The 22,807-nt window shown below is 40.1% G+C and overlaps 4 protein-coding genes across 6 annotated transcripts in view; 1 reads left to right on the top strand and 3 right to left on the bottom strand.

The window, feature by feature from the left end:
• Positions 1–4,565, bottom strand: part of drd3 (dopamine receptor D3) — a 42,025-nt gene extending 37,460 nt beyond the window's left edge. For 2 of the 3 annotated variants that reach the window (XM_049565892.1, XM_049565894.1), the window contains exon 1: positions 627–4,565. The gene's annotated coding sequence lies outside the window, so the exon portion shown is untranslated. The remainder of the gene's footprint in view (positions 1–626) is intronic. The other variant, XM_049565893.1, reaches the window with a different exon arrangement.
• A 140-nt stretch (positions 4,566–4,705) lies between these two features.
• On the bottom strand, positions 4,706–6,576 carry si:ch211-161h7.8 (thiosulfate:glutathione sulfurtransferase). The gene is made up of 4 exons (XM_049565896.1): positions 6,361–6,576; positions 5,708–5,830; positions 5,463–5,625; positions 4,706–5,133 (listed from the first exon to the last, which is right to left on the bottom strand). Exons 1-4 carry the CDS (start codon positions 6,533–6,535, stop codon positions 5,079–5,081), a joined length of 516 nt encoding a protein of 171 aa, XP_049421853.1. The 5' UTR covers positions 6,536–6,576; the 3' UTR covers positions 4,706–5,078.
• Positions 6,577–11,260: 4,684 nt separating this feature from the next.
• LOC125882197 (cystatin-B-like) lies at positions 11,261–12,834 on the top strand. Its single transcript, XM_049565934.1, has 3 exons — positions 11,261–11,417; positions 11,533–11,634; positions 12,482–12,834. The coding sequence occupies exons 1-3, from the start codon at positions 11,346–11,348 to the stop codon at positions 12,608–12,610; spliced, it is 303 nt and encodes a 100-aa protein (XP_049421891.1). The 5' UTR covers positions 11,261–11,345; the 3' UTR covers positions 12,611–12,834.
• Positions 12,835–17,216: 4,382 nt separating this feature from the next.
• LOC125882189 (leukocyte cysteine proteinase inhibitor 1-like) lies at positions 17,217–18,158 on the bottom strand. The gene is made up of 3 exons (XM_049565921.1): positions 18,008–18,158; positions 17,807–17,905; positions 17,217–17,567 (listed from the first exon to the last, which is right to left on the bottom strand). The coding sequence occupies exons 1-3, from the start codon at positions 18,098–18,100 to the stop codon at positions 17,421–17,423; spliced, it is 339 nt and encodes a 112-aa protein (XP_049421878.1). The 5' UTR covers positions 18,101–18,158; the 3' UTR covers positions 17,217–17,420.
• Between the last annotated feature and the right edge of the window lie 4,649 nt (positions 18,159–22,807).

Here is a 22,807-nt window from a genome sequence, read left to right as displayed (position 1 = left end):
TGAGACAGATTTCCCTCTTCGCTCTTCTGTTCCCTCATGCCAACATGCAGGACTCTGACCTACAAGTGTGTGATATGCATCCTCAACTGCACACACATGCACATGCCCACATACATATACAGTGTTGCTGCATGCTGTGAAGCCATTAGGCAGGATGTTATGGGAGGAGAAGGGGGGTTACTGTATTTAACCTCATGTACAAGAAGACCTAAAGGCAATGCAGTTATAACAACATTAATAATGCATCAGCCAAAGAAAATCTATTGTTTTCCTTTTCTTCCAAATGTATTACAGCTGCCAGGGAAGCTTCATTTACGCAGGTCAAACCTTAATCGCGAATTCAATTAAATCCACTGATAGAGCTTCTTATCAGGCTCCGCAATCCCGCTTCCACAGATTGGGGTCAAATATGGTCCAGTAACAGAGGAACAGAAGCGTCAAACAATTTCCCTAAATGATGAGCCATCAGAGCGCACTCACAGTGAGACAATTAGCAAACAAAAGCAACAGATAAGAATTTAAGGTGCACACACTGGAGCAGAAACATAAAAACTTAATGACACCTCAGTGTTTTTTCTTTCTTTCCTTAACAACCAGTGCAGAATAAAGTAACCAGACGTGCATACCTGTTACTGTTTCCCAGTGAAGGATTCATCAGATGCCATCGAGGGAAAGCATCATCCCTGCAGAGGTAAAAGTTATCCGGTCATCGCGTCCAGCACAGCGAGGCGAGCGGGGTGGGGGAGCAGCAGGAGGAGCGCGCGGTGCCATTGCGCGCAGGCGAATGTGAATAAGGAAAGCTCACAGATGAAGCGCTCACTTACTACATGTCCACCGACGCTCCGTGGCTGTGTGACTGTTGCTAACACGCGCTGAGCTGCTTCTTTTTTGTTTTTTTTTCTTACACTCTAATTTGGCAGCCACGGGGGAGGCGCGCGTAGTGGTGGAGACGTCAGGTGTCTCCCTTTGCGCGTGACATATGAAGGTGACTGATTATTACAACAAAAACGCTTTTTTTCTCCTCATATTCAGTTGAAATTAAATTTTCTATGATGCAAATAATCACATATGCTTAAATTGTGCCACAGTCCTGTCCCCTGGCTGTAGTCCTCCCCGTGACCCTGAACTAGTCTGGGTCGTGCTTTGCTGGAAGTGACATTCGCACAAAAATAGCGTAATGTTGGCCTGATAAAACAAGACCAGTAAAACTCACAGAGCGAAATGAGGTCAGGCTGGGTCTATGCATGAAAGAAAAATGTATAGACCGACACACAACTGTGGCTCTGGGTCCCTTTCCTGTCCCCTTTCACACAACAAGAACAAAAAACTGTGTCCATTCAGTAAAAAGTACCAACAGGTTGTGTCTTATACCTCACAAAGTCAGCCAATGTGTTTTGTTTTGCTACCTTCTACATGGCATTTTAAAGATAAGTGTAATAAGCCCTGCAGGGGCAGCACACACCAGACAAATGAGATCTGGACCAAACCGATCAATGTGAAGTGCACCATGGGAAGGTGCTGTTTTAACTTATTCCAACATGCAAGGAGTCCAGTTTCAGTGGAGAAAATCCAATAGACCTTTGTGTGGCATTTGGTTGTATTTTAATACATGGGTTCTTTAATCATTAATCTGTCAATTGGGAGGCAAATGGAAGATTACATGGCTCGTGTTTCCAGATATTTCTATATGTAACACATCACAGCACCTACACTCACTGTGGATTTTGTTACAAAGCCTCCTGTAAAGACCAGTTTCAAAAAGCAGTGAGCAGCAGGAGGTTGATGATCTGCTCCATGTAGGCGCAGCAGCTGACAAACAGCCCTAACTGATCATTTTTCACCACCAACCTGCAGTCCGTTTGTGTTTTAAATAACGTTAAAGTGTCCAAGTGTCCTTGGAAATATGAGCCATCCTTCTTCTCCACAACAGCAGCAGGCAAATATCTCCTGTGCACTGCAAAGCTGAGGAGAATCGTAAAACACACCGCGGCTGGCATGAATCCATACATCTGAGACTTGACAAACTTGATGGTGTGTGACATCCATAACACGTGCTAAATTTTGACTCTGGATGAGTGCACAGTGGTTTCTCCAGTTACTCAAAATGATGTCTGATAAATCCAGATGTCCCTTGCATTTCATTTATGCACATAATGCAACATTCAGGAAATCAATCTCAGTCTCTCCCAGATGAATGGCAGCGACTGGAAGTGTGTAATTGTTTTCCGGAAAGGCTATTGCCTCTTTGACGTGATGATTTATGCCTTAAATGTGCACAAAATAAAGGTTTTTAAATAGAGGCACGTCTAAACTCATTGTACATGGTTACTGAGTGGATCACAGGGCACCATCACAATCATTTCATTTCATGCAGAGATAATAAACACAGCATTGGCTCTTACACACACACACACATGCTGCACTGTTGATGTTTGCAAATGACCTGGTTGAGAGAGAATGGGATGGAGGTTGAAGGCGAAGTGGGATCTGCTTTCCCTCTGAATGAGGCATCTCCAGACCTTGTGCTGACTGGGCTCCTGACAGCTCCTCATAGAGCTGTTACTCACAGGATCCATACCTGTCTAGACCAATAGTGGTGTGAAGGCCAGGCCTGAGAGGGCATCGCTACAATCATGATAAAGGACAGTGTTAGAGTAACAGATGTAAACATTTTCAGAGTTGGTTGAAATTCTGCTGCCATCTACTGGTTGAAAGATTGAACTGCATTTATCTGACAGAAACTCACAAGCTTGATTTGTAAGACTGTACGCATGTTCACACTGTAAAAGAGAAGTAAAAATGAGTGTGGAGTTGATGGGCAAAAAACAACAACACAAGGCACAAAGAACAGTGAGGAACTGATAAAGAATAACTTTTCACCCCCCCAAATGACCATTTGTGATCAAAACTTACTTGTGTTACTTTGAATTTGTGAATAAAACTTTGCTTTTCCCACATGCCTCCATGGTGAACGAAGAATCCAAAAAACAAAGGAAGTTTTTGATGAATTGAAGTCATAGGTAACTATGTTAAACAACAGCAAAACTAAATCAAGACATTTGTTTACAAACTCTCACACAGCTTGTGCAGTGTAATCCAAATCTGATTTATACAGTTGTGTAAAGTGTCTTTGTGTAACCTGAAAAGCACGATATAAATAAAATGTATTAAGCTGATATTTATCTCTATTATTAGTACTTCCCAAACAGACAGTCCTGTCTGACTGCGAAGCGAAATAAAAACGCGTCCCTCTTCAAAGCCAGACTCCACTGACAAAAACAGCAATTGTACCTTTCTGAACATGGGTGCTGCTGGTCTGGCACTGCTGCAACCAGTAAGTTTGAGATATTGTGTGACTTTGGTGAATCTGAGCCAACTTTTTAACTCTTTACCCCGTTTTATGGGAACCCATAAAACGCCTAAGAGAAGCACCCTTATAGAACATTCTGAGGCTACCCATGGATTTCAGTGTGTTTTCATTCATCTTCCAGTCAGTCATCACCATTTGAAAACTTGAATTTCTTTAAAGTGGAGTTTCATTTTTTAAAATAAATTATACTTTGTATCAAATATATACATGTTATGAACTTTAGATACACAACAAATGTTCAAATATATTTGCCAAATTATTGAGATAAGTAACATATCACCAGATTTGGCATAGAACCGTTTAAAACCAATTTTACTTTTGACTGTATTTGAATATATAATTTTTCTATTGTTCAAAAAAAAACAACAAACTCATCAGGTGGTACAAAAAAAATCCCACGAGTTCAGCAAACTTTGGGAAACCCAGCGAAATTGTATCTCTTAATCCTATTAATTGCTCAAGTATTACTGGGTTTCGTGTCTACCAATCAGAGTGTCTGTTACAAAGCCAAACACGGAACCTGTTCAAATGGGCGTCAAATGTCGTCTTTATGGATATTCTATTACCATTATAAATCACCTGGGTAACTTACACCAAAGAGTTAACCTCCTCCTCCTCCTCCTCCTCCTCCTCCTCCTTCTCCGCAGGTTAACTTCAAAGTGTCTGATCACATCCTGTCAGCATTCTGACCTCTGACCGATCAGACCACTGGGAAGAAAAGTATTCTGACATGGACTAAAGTCTGGAGTGAGAGATAAAAACCTGCATAGAATTTTATAGGTCAGTAGCTCAATCCACAGGGACTTGGCTTGGGAACCACAGGGTCTTGTGTTCAAGTACAGAGTGTGGACTGGTAGCTGAAGAGGTGCCTTTTAGGTGCACTTGAGCACGGCACTAAACCCCCAACTGCTTGTGGCGCCTGTCCAAGAAAGCCCCCACACTCTGATATCTCTACATTTAATGGCTTTGAGGAGATTATAGATAAACTTTCACTTTCTGCTCAGTTCCCTGTTTCAGTGTCTGACGGGATTTATGAGACTTGGATTATACTGCACGAGCTGTGTGAGAGTTTATAAGCAGATGTTTTGATATAGTTATGCTGCTGTTAAACACAAGACTCTATGACTTCAGCTCATGAAGAATTTTCTCTGACCTCAGTTCACAGTTTTCTTCATAAATTCAATGTAGCACAGGGTGAGTAATTGATATATAAATGTTCATTTTGGGGTGGAGTATTCCTTCAAAATTTATGGCTGAAAATCTGTTTAAAAAAAAAAAAGTGTGTAGTGCTGAATTGGGATGAACTGCAGGTTTACAAAGACGTACACTAACATGTTGAAATTTGTATATAATTTAATCAACATTAAGCACTTGTACATTAACCGGTTTGTCATTAATCACCGAATAAAAAGGATGCACAGCATATTACAAAATCAGTCAAATCAGTAGCTAAAAAAATGTAACACAGCGAAGAAGTTTGATCTTTAAAGTGTTTTTTTTAATCTATAAAGTAACAGTTAATGTGAATGAAATATGTAACTTATAAAGAAACAGTCAATGTGAATGTAATTTGTAACTTATAAGCAGTCAACTGAATGTTGCTCAAGGGTAACAAACACCTCTGATTTATGTTTTGTAGTTTGTTTTTTTGCACTACCTGTATTCTTAATAAAAATCTGGAACTTAAGCACCACGGTTCAGTCCGGGTTCATTTTCCTTCTTGCTCTTCCCAGTCAATGTACCCTCCTTTATAATGTCTCGCCCTGAGAAGAAGAAGGAGCATAAGAAGAAGAGCTCAGTCTCTTATCATGGTTGTTTGTTTTTCTACTAAAAGGTCATGCAGCATTCAACAAATCAAAGCAGCATCCAAGGACATCGTACTCTAGTGTCAGTACTATCCAGGACTGATTAATAATTAAATAACAACACACAAAATGTGCCATTTATAGTGATACAAGCTCCACTACAGCACATCAAGAGGTTTAGCAGGGTCCACGCTGAGTTTATCAGTGGAATCATTGGCTCATTAACTGGTTATGTAACAAATGGACTGCTGGATGTTTCACGTGCATCTGCATCTGCTGCAATTTACCTGCTAAACCCCAGCCGATGGGCAATGTCCAGCGCTGTGAGGCTCCTTTTCCCACTCCTGCAGTGAAACACGATGTTGTCGTCATCTTTCCCAGGAGCCTTCACTTCAAACATCTGCTGAAAGCGCTCTGGGGACAGCTTCAGAGACTCCTCCAGGTTGCCCACTGACATTCAAACCCAGAAATAAGAGTAAAAACACACGTGAAACCACTCTTCTTCCTATGTTATGCATGTGTTAACACTCACATGGGAGGTTGACAGCATCTGGAATGCGTCCAGCTTGGAATTCATCCGGGTTTCTCACATCAAACAGCTGAATGTCTCTGTTGGACAGCATGGTCTTCAGCTGTGAGTAGGTCACCACTAAACCTGAGAGCGAAACATAAAAGATTACACTGAAGTATAAAGATAAAATCAAGCCTTTGCCACTTTTACAGTTGCGTGAAAAGTCTGTAAACTCACCATCCATTGATTTAACAGTAACCTGAGTTAACTTAGCATGCAGTGCTGGGCAATACTGTGAGGATAAACTACACCTTTTCCCCACTGACACACCATTGTTATCCCTTTGAAACAAAAATGCCATAGTCAACCAAACTCTCTGAAACAATAACATGAAAAACTCTAGGTACACACACACACACACACACACACACACACACACACACACACACACACACACACTAGGCCATTCAGTCTGACAGCCTCTGATAATGCCATAGAGGAGCACTTAACATTTTTAACAGCACTCAAACAGCACTTTGATTGACATTACACCACCAGCATACAGTCCTTTTATAATAGCAGACTAAATAGGCCGATAGGAGTTTTACAAGGGCATAAAAAGGTGAACCCTCTTGGACGCAGTCACAGTATACAACCAGGAAATGTGTTTTTACCATTGTCGGATGCCTCTCCGCATTTGGGACCTGAGGTTGTAAAAGCCCGTAAAGCAGAGCTAAAGGTCGGGCAAGACCTGCGGTTCACTTCCGCCGCAAGCTGGCAGAAGCCTCGGGAAAGCACAAAGGACAGCAGCATTGTGAAGAAAAGTGCGCTGTGGAGACTAACAAACATGACGTCTGAGTGCTGAGACTCTCAGGCAGTCTGTCCTCTTCTTCTCCTGCCTGAAATTAAATGCACCACAATAAATGTTGCATTTGACGCCATCCTCAGGTTGGAAATGTTATGGTCATTAAACATCAGACTCAGGACAGGTGCTCATTAAAAAGAAAACAAGAAGCATGTCACTTTATGTTATTTGGGGGAAAACCTGTCAGATGTTCACAAGATTTTTTTCCCCATTAAATCAAATTATTCACACTAGAAATAACTATGTTGGAAGCCACACATAGAACACACTTGTAATGCCATATGTGTCCTACTGTGTTGAAATTTGGGGAAATGCTTACAGCCCTTCACATAAAGCTGGTTATCGGGAATCACCTAATCATTAACATTAGGAACAAACATTAGAATTAATTTTTCAAGTTGTCAACAGAAAACTTCCTTTCTGTATTCATTTCTTATTTTTTTAGGTTAAGAGAACCAGTGTAAAATACAAATGTGTTTCAGTTTTGGGAATCAAACTATGGAATGAACTCAGTGCTGTTTTCAAATTGTGTTGCTCTCTTTTGAGTATCTAAAAAAGCCTTAAAATGTAAAGTGATTACGGATTACAATGTAAAATGATCAGAATTGAAAAGAATTGAGTTTATTTCCTTTCTTTGGTATTGCTGATGTTCTGGGTTTTGCTTTGGTTAATATAGGATAGGCATAAATCAGCCTGAGGTTTCAGCTTATTCGTTTTTCGGTTACTGACTGTGAGCAAATTTGTGTGAAATAATTTTTGTTTTTCCAGATGTATGTAACCAAATAAAAAAATATTCATTCATTCATAGAAATTAGAATAATATATATACTTTTAATTTTATTATCATGTTGATGTTTTGCAGCAGTAGAGGCCATATTTCCCTTGGTTTGCCTAAAATGTACCCATAATGCTGATTTTAGCATCAAAATAATCATATTCTCTGCATGTTTTCAAAACGTACATTAAAATTTAAAGGTCCCATATTGCAAAAAGTCAGATTTCCATGTCTTTTTCTTTTATCAACAGGTATAGGTGCTATATAAATATTGTGAAAGTATCAAAATGCTCAATCCACAGACAAATGCACGCAGTCCATGTCCGTGTTCTGATAATATGTGACCATTGCCTTTAAACAAGCCGTCAGGACCGCTCTGAAGTTGTGATGTCACAACTATACTATATAAGAGGCCATACACATGACGTGTTTTATGCACTGTCAAATTCAAATTCATTGTTCAATGCAGAAGCAAGGCAGATGCGACACCATCACGGGGCTCACCTTTTCCCAAGCACCTTTTTTTCACGGCGTGATGGCTGCACCCTGAGATAAACAAGTTCAACTTTTGGTCCACACCGCATGTCATATGACGAGGAACAACCAATCACCTCATCTTCTGTTAATATCAGTCTGGTGTAAATATGAAGAAGAAGTCGATCCTTTTAGTGCAGTTCTACCCAGACTGTTACATCTGTCCCACTGACAATATTTTTGGCTTACAACACACTTACAAAACACCTGGAGGAAGATCAGCTCTGCACTCAGGATTCCTGGTAAGTTGGCTACAAATCCGTGCTGGTTATGGTTGCTTAGCAACCTCAGATGCAACCTGCCTCCACACCCTTGAAAGCTGGCACAAATTAGGCACAAGAGTAGCACCAAGCGTCCAACCTTGCATTTTCCAGGCCATTAAAGACGCAGCATGTGTACAGCTCCTAATGGTAAAAATGACAGCTACAGTGCCATGACAGTCATTCCCCAGCTGACTGTGCAAAGATGCAAAGAGCGCAATAAACAGTGCAGTAGGGATGACGTTTATTGGAGGCCAACACAGAAGTTGACGCCATGGTTCTTTTGTTAAAGAGCCAACGGGACTTTGTCCATTAGATTTCACCAAACAAAGCTGATGACACCTCTGTGGGTCTGCCAACAATTGTTTTACAGCCCAGGAGCTGTGACAGTAGCAAGATGTGAATGTTAATACTAAACTGTGTTTGCGTGTGGTTACACTGAGACTAATATGCTGCGTTAAATTCTCAGGCAAAGTGCTAGTTGCCATTTACTTTACATTGTTCATTTTAAAGTGTTTCTCTGTCCTTATAGATTGAACATAATCATTTATTTTATTGTTTTATCTTTTTTAGTGCTGCAGCTGGTGTTGGCCTCTGGTCATGGGAGCAGCTGGTGCAGTAGGAGTTCACCTGTTGAGGTGTGGTGGTATAATTTTAGGTTTGCTGTGGCACTGGTAGTAGTTTAAGTGTTTTTCTGTTGGGGGAAAAAGGGTTTGTCCACTGATTGTATACTTCCTGGTGCATAGGCCAGCCGACTGGTGCGCCACACCCCTGCAGCAAGATGCTTTAACTTGTAACTGCTTTTATAAAATTGCTGTTAGTGACCCTGAGTGTAATAAAAGCCACATTGACTGTGAGCTTCATTATTAAAGTTCACCTATAGTTACATCAAAGTTATTTGGAGATATTCCTCAGCTGGTAAAAACAAGACTGGACAACATTCTTTACATGTTGCTCCACGGTCAAACCACTGTCCAGAATAACAATAACAAGAATAACAAGAATAATACATTTTTAGAAGTTTTGGGACATCCAGCTTTATGGAAAGAGATGTTGTGATGACAAATTATCTGTCCCAGGGGTAGCATGTAAACATAACTTTAGGTGCCCAGCAATACACCTGCCACGTGTGAAGTAGATAAAGGTCAGACAGACAGACAGCTTTATAGTTAGCTTTATAGCTGTGCTATTTGCTTTGCAGTTAGATGTGCAAGCACACACCTATCAGTTTTGTCTCTTCAACTCTACTGGCCTGCCCAAAAAAAAAGAGAGAGAGCATGTGTTTGTCGTTGGGTTAGTTGTAACATTCCTTTAAAATGTGTAACAACCATCCCCATCCCTGACCGCCATTGTTTATTAGTTCTAACAACAGTGATTTAAAATGAGCAAAGATGAAATTCCTCACATTTTAACCTTGAGACTAGTGTAATACAAGATACCAACTTAAAATCTGCACAGTTCTTCACACAGCTATGAAATTTCACATGCAAGGTCACACAATAAACGGAGGCCTTTTACATGACTCAAAAGCCTTGTTTTCACTGAGCAGTACGGTACAGCTCACTTTGGTACGCTTTTGTTCCATTTCCACTGTGAAAAGTTGTGGATGGTACCACCAGAACTGTTCCATATCGTCCCCATTTTAGGTCCCCCCTCTGTTGGGGTACCTAGCACGCAGATCTGGTACTAAAAGGTGGAGCTGTGAACACTGCAGTCTGTTGATTGGTCAATAGAGGATGGTCACTCTGCTCAGGGCTGAGTTATGGCTGGTTTTGAGGCTCATGTAACCACTGTTCACACCGTGGTGAGTTTTACATACATTAGTTACACTTTGGGTATGGTACCTCTGGAACCAAAATTAACCCTTCACACATCGCACCTAGACCCTGGCGTTTCCACAGCAAACAGTTCTCTTAAATGTGGGTGGGGTTGTCACTCACTGCTCCATCCAGCACTCACTGTATTTCCTCATTACCAGTGACACAGATGGAAGTCTGCGCCTCATTTATCGTCCACAGAACGAGGCTGCACGCCGACATTTTCAGGACAAAATAAAACAGGCTGCAGTGAGAGCATCTCTCCATGATTCCCATCATCATGTCATGCATTAAGAAACATTAAAAGATGACGTTCCACCTTAAAAGTCGCCAGCAGTCGGCCCAATGAATTCTTTTTTCTCAGACTCCAGCTGCTACAAGAACCAGCAAAACATCCTTTCATTTTATAGTTACAGTTTACTAATAAAACTCTCCACAGTATGAACAGTGGTTACATGAGCCTCAAACCCAGACACAACTCAGACAACTATACTATACTGCTCAGTGGAAACAGGGACTTAAGCGAACTTAGGGTCTAGGTACCATGTCTGAAGGGGTTACTTTTGGTTCCAAAGGTACCATACCAGAGGTGTGTGGTAGAAATGGGGCTATAGGTGTTGTTACAACCATACCCAGTCTCCCCTATACAAAACAAACAAAAAATACTCAGGTGGATGAGTCACAACCTCTGACCCATTAGGTGATAGATAACCTGCCAAAATTGTTTTTTCAAAACTGGATTTGGAATTCTAACCCTTGCTCGGGAATGAATAATCCACTTGTTGACAAGAGGACTACAGAGAGGGTTTAAACCCTGTCTGAGTTTCACCTACGCCTTTATTTGTTTAGAGGGGTTTGCTGCGTAGCAGGAATGACTGTTAAATGAGGAAGCACGAGTACACAGAAAAGCCTATAGAGCTGTTTAGTTAGAGCGTGACTCATCTTTCATCTTCAGAATGTTCAGAAAATGGAAACCACAAGTTTATCATAACTTTTTCCAGCCTCAAAAAGTCAGCAAATTCCTGTCAATCCCCAACAGTGTTTAACACACGACGCTGAGTTGCCACATCCAAACACAGTCACGCCCCGGACTAAACCACAGTCTCTGTAAAGAGGGAGAGCAGGGAGATGTATTAAACTATATTTCAAAAATATTCATTTCTGATACTTTAAACGGTTTACTGTATGAATAAAAAAGTAGTTTAAACAGTCGTTTACATCTCAATTACGTTTTTTGTTGTTGTAGTCGATGTGTGACATCGTTTCAAAAAACACTCCCCCCCTGCTGATGGTATAATCCAACATCCAGAGTCATATGATCTTCTGACTCAAATTGAACGTCTCGAGACGGAAACAGTGTCAGTTTCATTTGTTTTCTCCCTATATTTCTCGACTAAAAGCTATAACAATGCCTATGCTATGTGGAGGGACTGGCCCGGCAGCCGATGCCACCGAAGAAATCCAGAAGCTGTGTGATGAGGTAAGTAGAGAGAGAAAGAACATTATTATTACACTTAGACTTTCTTACCTCAAAACTACACACACCGTGAACAGAGCCTGTGTTTCATTGATGCTATCTTGTTATTGTTACTCAGGTAAAGCCCAGTGCGGAGGCAAAAGCAGGGAAGACTTATGAAATTTTCACAGCCAAGAGCTACACGAGTCAAGTTGTGGCTGGGACCAACTACTTCATCAAGGTAATTGTTAATTAAATAAATAAAAAAACACTTGGCCAACCTACGGAAGCCCCGAAGTCCTAATAAATTAACCGGAAATGACTATTACTCCACTATTACACACACACACACACACACACACACACACACACTGTATTGACGGTATTGACAAGTGTATTGAAAAGGCTTAAAATACTTTTAGAACACTAAATTCTTACACTGTCTCACATCTAAAGGTAATGTGAGTTCTTAGTCACAGATTTTAAGATTTTGCAAAGACTGCAGGGTCACTGTCGCCAAAGATCTTTTAGGAATTTGACATTAACAAATCCTTATGTGTTTGCAAATTCATATGTCGCATAGCACCCAACTCTGGAAACACATGATAAAAGGCGTCATATGTCGACAGTATTCTTGTCAATTCAGCATCAATATAATCCATAAAGAAACTGTATTTGCATACAAACTTGAGTACATTTTGGGATGTTGCTGCCATACTGGCTTCCATTGGCCAGCTGTGCTATGTTACTGGGAGAAGGCTATGGGAATGAAAGGCAAATTGTTTCCAAAATTAAGATTCTCACTAAAGTAAGTGCTGGTTGGTGGGTCAGATACACGCCGAATTAAACACAAAAGTCCAATAGTTTCTCCTCCTTTTCCACAGCACAAGAGAACTTGTACACGTTCTTGCGCCTCTCTGAGTTGCCCACATGTTTACTGTCAACCCACTTTGCAGCTTCATTTGGTGCTGGAGTGCAGCTATTGGTTGTTGACAATGTACATGTCATTGAACTTCTGTATTTGCATCAGTCAAGACCAAAAATGAAAGACAAATATCACCTAAAACTTCACTTTTGCTTCCTTGTAGGTTCATGTTGGAGGAGACGAACATGTTCACCTCCGTGTTTTCAAACCACTGGCATGTAATGGAGGAGGACCTGAGCTGAGTGATATGCAGCACAACAAGACCCACGAAGACCCTGTTGTATACTTCTAATTGGACCCTCACCCAAAAGAAACGTCTGTGTCTACAGACTGCCATTTAATTCAAATCAGCTTTATCAGATTATCCTGGTTCATTATGTAACATAACGCTAAATGCGGTTCCCATTCCTGTCATGTAATAACATACTGTACCATACTGTAGATCATGGTTTAAGGAGTCAATCTGGAACATTTTTTGTTTAGGGTGACTTAATAAATGAATCTGGTTTGTTGTAAGAGCGAGTGTTGCTTTTCTTTCTGTGGTATGTGATTTGTGAAATAGCTGCAGGCGAGGGGCGTGTACTGTAGCCTCAGCTCGCACACAGTGTGAAGAACAAAAAGGGTTGGACAAAAGCAAAGAAGACAAACTGAAGGCTGTAAGATGTTTCAAATGCTACATGGCAGCTGTTGGCAGTGCTCCAGGTTCTTGATTGATTATGTGGATCCTACGATAACACTGTCCCTATTCAAGCTGCAGTGTGCTTTGTGTTATATGTGTGGAAAATCAGGAACCACAGTATTTTACATAGATTATGGGGAACCAACTCACAATTATTTTCTGAATTTAAACACATCTGTCAAGGCACTGGCTGTATTGATGTTTTTCACCAGGGATAAATTGCACACTTGAATACTTTTAACCACTTTGTGCAGTTAAACATAATTCAATCACACAGAACTTAACGTTAAATTCTAACGGAGAAACACAGGCTGGTTTTAGATGTTGCACCACAGTTCCAGAAATCCCTAATGAACCAGGATGAAAAACCAGAACTTATGGTGGAAAAGGGGGTTTAATGTAATCATTACAGAACATATGTGTAGAATTAAATGTCTTCCAACCTAAAGGTCACTTTAAATATACATTTAATGTATATAATGGATTTAAAGAGATTGAAATATAAATTCAAGCCCTGCTGCTCTTGAGCTGATCCCTTCTATATATCCATGAAATGTAAAGCTACATTATTCAGGGTGTGGGGCCACACCTTAAATGGGAAGTGTGTAGTTGTGGCTTGGAAATGAAGTTGAAGGGGTGTGATTTTATAGATGAGAGCGGCTGCTGTTAAGAGGATTTTATTGCCATGTTTGGATTTTATACCACGTAACCCATCAGTAAAGTACAAAAATAATCACAACGGCAAACATTTTACATATATGACAAGTGACATATAGTCAGCCTTTTGTAGCCAGATTGCAATAAGATAACATGTATTCTTTTAAGTAATGAATTTGTAACCAAAAACTATCACTCGAGCACATTTAAGTCGTTACATTATAAATTGTTTAAAGACCTCAGGCTTCATTCGTGCCCTGGTGAAAAATGACAACATGTTAAACTGTATCTTAAACAAATGTATTTTTTTACACAGGCACTTTCCCATGAAGCACACCCAAACCTTAAGACATCTGCATGAGTCACATGTGTGTTTTAGATTGAACAAGAACACATTGGGTGGACTAAGCACATGTTTATGAATCACACCCACTGCACAGGAGGTGAACCCTGAACTTGATGACAAGGAACGTTACAGCAGTTAATCACTGAATGAACTCATGACAAATATGAAGTTTTAATCCACAATTAATTGCAAGTTCACTTTTTCATATTCTAAATTGTATTGTTTTTATTATCTCTTTATACATTTCCTTTAAAGGTGTATCTCCCAACCTCTTTATGAACCTCTGCTCATTGGTCTATAATTATTCTGCTATAGGCTACATACTCAACACACATGTAAAAATACACAATTACATTTATATTCTGCACCCAAGTGCTCTTACACAATCTTAACTGTGGACCTTTCTGGCTAAATTGTCCCTGCAAATTTCTGCCTCTATTTTCTGATGATTCTTTCCGTGCTTATGCCACAATGATTAAATTAGAAGTCATTTAAATTAAATTATCTCAGCCCTGATAATGTGATCAAACAACTGCAAACAACATTTGGTGCTTTAACTAAACCTGCTGTGTGTCAGCAGTATTTGTGTATCTCTGGACTTCACACATCAGTCACATCCTTGTCAGTATCATCTTGTGACTACAGTTCCTCTTTGTTAATCACATGCTGCATGATTTTGGTTCCTATTAACAAATGAAATAAATGAATAAGATACTTGATGCTTGGCTCTGCAGTTCTTTGTAGCCTTTGTAGCTCTAATGTTACTTTGAAAGCTAATTTGATTAAGTCACTTTTGTTTTTAAAGGTGACACAATTTCTTGAGACTCCTGCTCCATTAAGTGTCTACATAATGTTTTTCCCCCTGTAGGATACTGACAAATTACATATGGGAGGAAATAATGATTTTCAAAGTGTAGCCTACTGAATATATAAAAGGAAGAAATATTCTGACACACAAAGTTGGGCATCTGCTGCCAAGCAGCTGTGTCCATAACACTGTGACAATGGAAAATGACATGGGCATCATTTCCCTTTATTGGCCAAACATATGATCTGACAGCTGTTAAGCTTTGTTGGAGACATACACCCATCAGCCAAAACATTAAAACCATTAGAAATGGCCTGTGGAGCGTAACAAAAAGCTCAAGGTGTCAACCTGGCTTCTAAATTTCCCAGGTCCCAATCTGCTCAAGGATTCTTGTGTGGTACCCCAGATGTGCCCCAATCCAAGGTGGGGCCTCCTTGGATGGGACTTAGCTCTGACCTGTCGAGGCATGGACACAGGATCGCGAGTGTCCTGCAGTGTCTGGCACCAGTGTGTTGGCGGCAGATCCATTTAGTCTAGTGGGTTGTGCCACAGATGCTCATTCAGATTGGGATCTGGGGAGTTTGGAGGCCTTTGTCACATTCCTTGGGCCACTCCTGAGTGATGTTTGCAGTGTGGCATGCTGCTTTTTCCTGCTGGGGGACCACTGCCATTAGGGAGTACTGTTGAGGGGGGGTACTTGGTCTGCAATGGTGTTTGAGTGGGTGGAACATGTCAGGTGGTATCCACATGAATGCCAGAACCAAAGGTTTCCCAGCAGAGCAATGAACTGGAACAAAATAATCAAAGTTATTCACTTCACCTGTCAGTGGTTTTAATGTTTCGGCTGATGGGTGTATGTTTGATTTGTGTGAAATGTATTATCCCACTATGCCACTAGGTGGCTTACGTCATGGCTGAGACAAGCCATGATATTTAAGTTCATCCCAGTAAGTACAGGTGTTAGGATGCAAACAGTTTTCGACTGTGCTCAGACTAAAATGTATATGGCTCTATTTGTTGGAAGTTTGTGCATCCACTCCTCACATATAGGCTCCTTCTGATTAATTGAAAGGGTCAGTTCGGATTCACCGAAGTCTCACAATAACACAAACGAACTAACTGATTGAAGCAGCAGCAGACCAGCAGCTCTTTCTTGGGCTCAACAAGGTAAAATCATTGTTGCTGTCTGATGGAAAAATAGTCTTGCTTATAGTTTATCCCAGTGGCCAATATGGTATGAATTAAAAAAATGTTATGTACTGCAGCTCAACATACATGTTTTTTGTGACCTTCAACTCATTGCTTTGATGGTTGTAGTTAAAATGATGACGGAGGCCAATCTGACCAGACACAAAGCTATCAAGTGCTGTATGACCCAAACATCTGAGGAACTGAAGAGAGAGCAAAAAAAGGACCAGCCTGTAAGTCTTGTTTGTGACACTGGAGGGCTCCAAACACCACCAAGCTGAGACATCTGCAGACAACGTAAACACCGCCTCAAGCAATGTAATCTTATCCCAACTTGTCAAACACTGTAAGAAAATATATATATTTGTCAGTGGACTTTGACAGTTGAATATGATGAGTTTCACAAATCTGTTCATCTGAACATCAAAGAATAAAAGCAACAACTGCCAGAAATTTCATTTTCTGTTGCTTCATTTAAAATATTGATTCTCTAAAATAAAACAAATAAAACTTCCTCCCTCTCAACACTGAATATCCTCACCTGTTAACACACACAGAACTTCATATAACTGCATCTTAAAGCAATATACTTTATAGTGTGTAATAACGCTGAGATAAAGGAGCTGAGTTTTTTATATCAGACTGCAGCAACTCAGTTAAGAGAGCTTGTTTATGTCAGAAAAGTTTGCAGAGAGGACTCAGTGTGAGTGTATTTCCTCGTTGGGTCAGATTCTGTACGCTCCACTCTCATTTAGTAATCTCAGAAGTATGTATGAAATTAATTTTCCTCCTCCAGGACACCTGGCAAGTAACTGACAGCAAGAGATTGTCTCCTGGTTTGTGTGATCAGATCATTCCCAACCTTGATGCGCTTTGCATTTGATGCCTAAACCTTAGACATGAGTGTTGCTGACCTGGAAGATTTGCTGCCTGTGAACATGATCCAGGCAGCAATAATGTTGCCAAAAGAATTAAGGAATTAAGCAAACAGTTTAGTAACATACCAACATTAATGCTAGGTGACAGAGCTGTCAGGACTCACAACATGAGAGAGTGCAAACTCTTTATGTCTGTGTTAACGTTTGTGTGAACTACAGGGATTATTTGTTACCTTTTTAATTTATTCGTAACCATTTCTTCCAGCCAAGACAACACATATTTTAGAAATCAGACTTAATAAAGAAAAGCAAATGCTGCATATAAGAACCACAAGAAATATATAGAGTTTTTAAAATGCTTTAATCTTTATTGATTCATGAGAAGGCAGTGCATTGAACTCTCTATTCCCCCAACATCTATTATCTTTCTCTCTGTGTGTTAATACATTCAAAACTGAAGTCAAATCATTTCAGAATAAAGAAGCAGAGCATTTTAACATGAGACTGCAGCCTGTAAGTGTTTAACTGTTGAAACAGGTTGTGTGATCAGATTTTAAAAGGCACGAGGGGGTCGTCTTTGGTCTTGTGCTGCTCGACACCGCTTAGTATGTCCACTTTCTGCGGCACACAGCGGAGAAACCAAATGAACTGGATGACTCTCAGATGAATATAGTCTGCTCCTCCAACATGAACCTGCATGAGAGAGGATAACTGCAAGTCAAAAGAAATATAGGCCTATTCATCTGGATCTTGTGTTGCTGAACAGTGAAGATCTTCTACCATCACAGATCTGGTGTTTACTGTCCTGCCATGAATTTGACATGACATTAGGTTCAACTGGATGCCACAATTAATTCAGCTTGTATATCACTGACAGAGATACACCTGAGTGCTTCACACTTTGTTTTTTCATATGTCACAAAATTATTTACCTTGATGAGGAAGAGTTCCTTTCCCACATTCTCACGGTATTTAACTGCTTTGAATTCCCCGTAGTTCTCGCCTGTCTGTTTCTCCACTTGGCCCTTCACCTGTGTGTGAATGGAATAAAACATGATATAAATCCAGACTGAAATGCAGACCAGAGAGTTGTGTGTGGAGGTTGTGAAGAATAAAGGTAGACTAAAGCTCACCTGATTACAAATCCTCTGAGTTTCTTCAGTGGCGTCCTCTGTCTCACTCCATTCAAGCTTGTCATGATGGTGAGCCATCGTCACAGAGTCCATTGAAGTTAACAGAGAAGTCAGAGGTCTGCTTTTACGTGTCTCAAGAGTTTGAACTGTTTATCACACATGCATGTATTTATACACAGTAACCACCCCTGGGTACACTTGACAGGTGGCTCCACTATATGTTGGGTGGAGCTGCATGTGTAGCCACAACCCTCATATGATAATGATCAGCTTTTTTTCCCTCTCTGATGAATTCCTCTCTTAATTCTAGTTGAATTATTAAAAAAGAAATCAATGTTTCAAAGAGTTCAGACTTTCATTGTGTCGTCCAGATGCAAAATTCAAAGGTTAATATTGTTTTGATGCCAAATGATGCAGCATTAAGGCAGGACTCCATCCTGCTCAAGTGTGGTGACCTGCTGAACTAACACATCCACAGTGGGGCTGATACTGAGTAGTATTCATCTCACACATTAACATTTTATTCAAATGAACAATGTCCAGGTCTTCTTTAAACAAGTGTATATCATATCTGTCTCAACAAAGTTATTTCCTCATAGTCCATACATCATTTTGACCACTTTCATATGAACCAAATGATGTTGCATGTAATCAGAAACTCCACATGTAATGAGTTTCACAAATCTGTTCATCTGAACATCAAGAATAAAAGCAACAACTGCCAGAAATCTCATTTTCTTTTTTTTTAAAGATATTTTTTGGGGCATTTTTTGCCTTTAATGGACAGGACAGTTAAGTGTGAAAGGGGGAGAGACATGCAGCAAAGGGCCACAGGCTGGACTCAAACCCGGGCCGCTGTGGCAACAGCCTTGTACATGGGGTGCCTTCTCTATCCACTAAGCCACCAACACCCCGAAATCTCATTTTCTGTTGCTTTATTTAAAATATTGACTCTCTAAAATAAAACACTCAACTTCCTCCCTCTCAACACTGAATATCCTCACCTGTTAACACACACAGAACTTCATACAACTGCATTATCAAGGATCATTACATATAATGTGTAATAACTCTGAGATACGTTTCCTAAAGGATATGCTAGGATCCTATTTAGACTTCAGCGCAGCCTTTAATTCTATGAAGCTACATATTCTTTTGAAAAGGCTGTCTCATCTTAATGTTGATAAGGGCCTGATTCTTTGGATCAGAGATTTTCTGTCTTGCCGTCCAGTGTTCTATCACCTTTGCTCTTTTCCCTTTTTACAAATGAATTTGTGCTTAATGATTGTAATTTTAAATTGATTAAATATGCAGATGACATGGCCTTAGCTGGCCTGTTACAGAAAACCAACCCCTCTGGTGAGGCCTCCTATCTTGCCCACGCTAAGGCCCTTGAAGCATGGTGTCAAAATAGCCACCTAGAAATCAATGTGCCCAAAACAAAGGAGCTGGTTATTTGTACAAAGCAAGACCTGAGAACACAACCAGTTTCACTTGATGGCCAACTTGTTGAAACTGTGGAAACCTTCAAATATCTTGGTACAGTTCTTGACTGCCAGATGAACTTCTCTGAAAACACAGATTATATCTTTAAAAGAGCTTAATGCCAGAAAAGTTTGCAGAGAGGGAGAAGTTGCAGAAACACTCGACTTCCTCCCTCTCAACACTGAATATCCTCACCTTTTAACACACACACAACTTCATATAACTACATTATCAAGGAATATTATTTATAGTGTGTAATAACTCTGAGATAAAGGAGCTGAGTTTTTTTATATCAGACTGCAGCAACTCAGTTAAGAGAGCTTGTTTATGTCAGAAACGTTTGCAGAGAGGACTCAGTGTGAGTGTATTTCCTCGTTGGGTCAGATTCTTTACGCTCCACTCTCATTTAGTAATCTCAGAAGTATGTATGAAATACATTTTTGATGTCAAGTAACTGACAGTAAGAAAGTTTCCTGGTTTGTGTGATCAGATCTCACAACATGACATGGTTAAAAATCTTTATGTCTGTGTTTCGGTTTGTATGAACTAAAGGGATTTAGACTATTTCCCCTCTGAATGTATTTGTAACCATTTCTTCCATCCAAGACAACATCTATTTTAGAAATCAGACTTTAGAATAAAAAAAGCAAATGCTGCACATAAGAACAACAAGAAATAATTATCATTTCTTAATGCTTTAATCTTTTATTATTTCTTTAGAAGGAAATGCATTTAACCTGCTGTTTCCCAACACCAAATATCTTTATCTGTAAGTATTAATACATTTAAAATCAGTGTCAAGTCATTTCAGAATAAAGAAGCAGAGCATTTTAACATGAGACTGCAGCCTGTAAGTGTTTAACTGTTGAAACAGGTTGTGTGATCAGTTGGTGAAAGGTACGAGGGGGTAGTCTTTGGTTCTGTGCTGCTCAACACCACGCAGCACAATCCGATGTCCGTCACAAGAATATACGCGATGGACACTCAGATGATGGTAGTCCTCTCCAACATCAACCTGCAGGAAAAGAGGGGAAAATTGTGCGTTTCAACAAATATATTCATCTGGATCTTGTGTTGCTGAACAGTGAAGATCTTCTGCATTCACAGATGTGTTTAACTGGTGTTTACTGTCCTGCCATGGCTTTAATATGACATTAGGTTCAACTGGATGTCACAATTAATTCAACTTGTATACTTGAATTAATTTTTTGTCAAATATCACAGCAGAGGAAGTTCTCTCCAGCCACAACCTGACTCCTGTATTTAATTGCTGTGAATACCACATAGTTCTCGCCAGTGAAAGCCTTCACTTGGTCCTTTGCCTGTGTGTGAATGGAATAAAACATGATGTAAATCCAGACTGAAATACAGACCAGAGAGTTGTGTGTGGAGGTCGTGAAGAATAAAGCTAGACTGAAGCTCACCTGTTCACAAATCCACTGAATTTCCTCAGTGGTGTCCATTGTCTCACTCCATCCTCCGGGCTTGTTGGCCATTGTCACAAGGTCTGTTGATGTTAACAGAGGAGTCAAATGTCTGCCGTACGAATCAGAAGAGTTGTATTTTCAGTTGGTTATCAGCATATTTATACTGTGTAACTGCCTCTGGATACAGACTGCAAAGTGGTCTTAATGGCCGATGTTCTGCGTGGAGCTACAGTATCCAGTATGTGTGGTCAGTGTTACTCACCCTTCTTGAATTACTCCCTAATTTCAGTTGTCTGTGGCACTTCCCAAAATTGGAGGTTTCAAATTAAACACTTCTGATTGTCTCGTGCAGCTGGCAGAAGTCTTACGGAACTTACGGAAAGAAACCTAAAAATGAAGTGTTTTGCCGACCGTAATTTGGGACTCTATGCAGGTAATGAGCAGACACTGTACAAAAAGTGTGTTTAAAAAGGACGTGCAACAAACGTAAACTGACACCCCATTCCTGAACATCCAAAACTGATGCACGGATGGGTACCTGTAGCATGTCATATTTATACACTTATAGGTCCACTGTCAAAGCGATGGTATTTGATGAGTTGAGATGAGAATGTGTTGAATGTAGATATTATAATGCAGGCAGACGCTGATTAGCTTAGCTTAGCTTAGCCCAGCATAAACACTGGAAACAGCGAAACAGCCAGCCTGGTTCTGTCCTTGAGCTAAATCCACCTACACAGTGAAGTCTGTTCGTAAGGTTGCCAGGCAACTAGTAAGGCATCAGGCAGGTGTCAATATTCTCATTTAACTTTTGCAATTTTATGTTCTGTTGACTCCGCCTCTGCTTTGTCTTTCTTGGAGTCTCTGTTGGATTTTGGACAGACTTCCTGTGTCCTGTACCTTGTTTCAAGTAAAGTCTGGTATTTTTTGGTTCTGTTGTCACACATTAAGATAATGATCCCATAGATTTATACAGTGAAAACCCAAAACTTCCTTTGAATGAAGTTGAAATCAAACTGACCTCTGTGAACATTTGTGTCCACATAGTTCTGATTAGTCACCATTATTGCATGTTTCAGTGGTGCAGTGTGCATCTCTACTTCAGTCTGTTTACTATAAAACCAAATGAATTTCCATGTCAAAGATGAATCCTTCAACTGAGCTTCACCCAAAATGGTTCTGATGTTGCAACTGTACTGACCAAAACTCTCTCCCTAACTGTTGAGTAATTCTAACGAGCGATGTGGAGGAGGATTTCTTGCCTAATCTACATATTTCTGTAGTAATGACGCAAAAAACGGGAGAGTGAACACAACCTTACACAATATACATACTGAGTGAGGAAGTTGAATGACCTGTAAGTGACCAGCCTGACCTTCTTGTACTTCTGGGATTAAACAAGCTCTCAGACCCAAAATGCAATATTCATTATTTTTTGCTCTGTTTTGGTCTTCACCTACTCTTAATAACAATCCGGTTTGTTATCTGCTAAATGCTCCACTATGTTCATCAGCCACTCACTAAGTTGTCTATCAGCTGTTTGGTGCTGACCCGATAGTAAACAATGGTGTAATCAGAGCTGTTTGTGCCTGCTGCTCCAGACATTCACAGTCTAAATTACACAATTTGAAACATGCAATTTTTGGGAAGTGTTGCAAGTAATTCACAAAGGATGAGCAACACTGACCACACCTGTACTGTAGCTCCACCCAGATGGGCCAGCTGCTGCTTGCATGTGGGTTATTAAAAAATAAATAAAAAATAAAAAATAAAAATCACATACAAATGAGATAAATGCAACTTTTTAATCTTGCAGTGAAATAGTATCTAACTTCCACCCAGCTGTTGTCTTTGCTCCTTTGACAATCGTTTATTCACTGTCCTTCAA

This window comes from Epinephelus fuscoguttatus, linkage group LG21, assembly GCF_011397635.1.
Source record: "Epinephelus fuscoguttatus linkage group LG21, E.fuscoguttatus.final_Chr_v1".
Classification (NCBI taxonomy): Eukaryota; Metazoa; Chordata; class Actinopteri; order Perciformes; family Serranidae; genus Epinephelus; species Epinephelus fuscoguttatus.
Note: the sequence above shows the minus strand (reverse complement) of the source record. Positions and strands in the feature narration are given on the sequence as shown.

Bases quoted from the DNA above. Each gene is read 5' to 3' on its own strand.
- si:ch211-161h7.8 (XM_049565896.1), bottom strand. From the start codon at position 6,535: ATGTTTGTTAGTCTCCACAGCGCACTTTTCTTCACAATGCTGCTGTCC. The intron at 5,831-6,360 runs GTAAAAACACAT...TTTCGCTCTCAG, and splicing joins CGGAGAGGCATCCGACAATG to GTTTAGTGGTGACCTACTCA. The intron at 5,626-5,707 runs GTGAGTGTTAAC...TTTGAATGTCAG, and splicing joins AGATGCTGTCAACCTCCCAT to TGGGCAACCTGGAGGAGTCT.
- LOC125882197 (XM_049565934.1), top strand. From the start codon at position 11,346: ATGCCTATGCTATGTGGAGGGACTGGCCCGGCAGCCGATGCCACCGAA. The intron at 11,418-11,532 runs GTAAGTAGAGAG...ATTGTTACTCAG, and splicing joins TCCAGAAGCTGTGTGATGAG to GTAAAGCCCAGTGCGGAGGC. The intron at 11,635-12,481 runs GTAATTGTTAAT...GCTTCCTTGTAG, and splicing joins GGACCAACTACTTCATCAAG to GTTCATGTTGGAGGAGACGA.
- LOC125882189 (XM_049565921.1), bottom strand. From the start codon at position 18,100: ATGGACTCTGTGACGATGGCTCACCATCATGACAAGCTTGAATGGAGT. The intron at 17,906-18,007 runs GTGAGCTTTAGT...ATTCACACACAG, and splicing joins CTCAGAGGATTTGTAATCAG to GTGAAGGGCCAAGTGGAGAA. The intron at 17,568-17,806 runs GTAAATAATTTT...TCTCTCATGCAG, and splicing joins AGGAACTCTTCCTCATCAAG to GTTCATGTTGGAGGAGCAGA.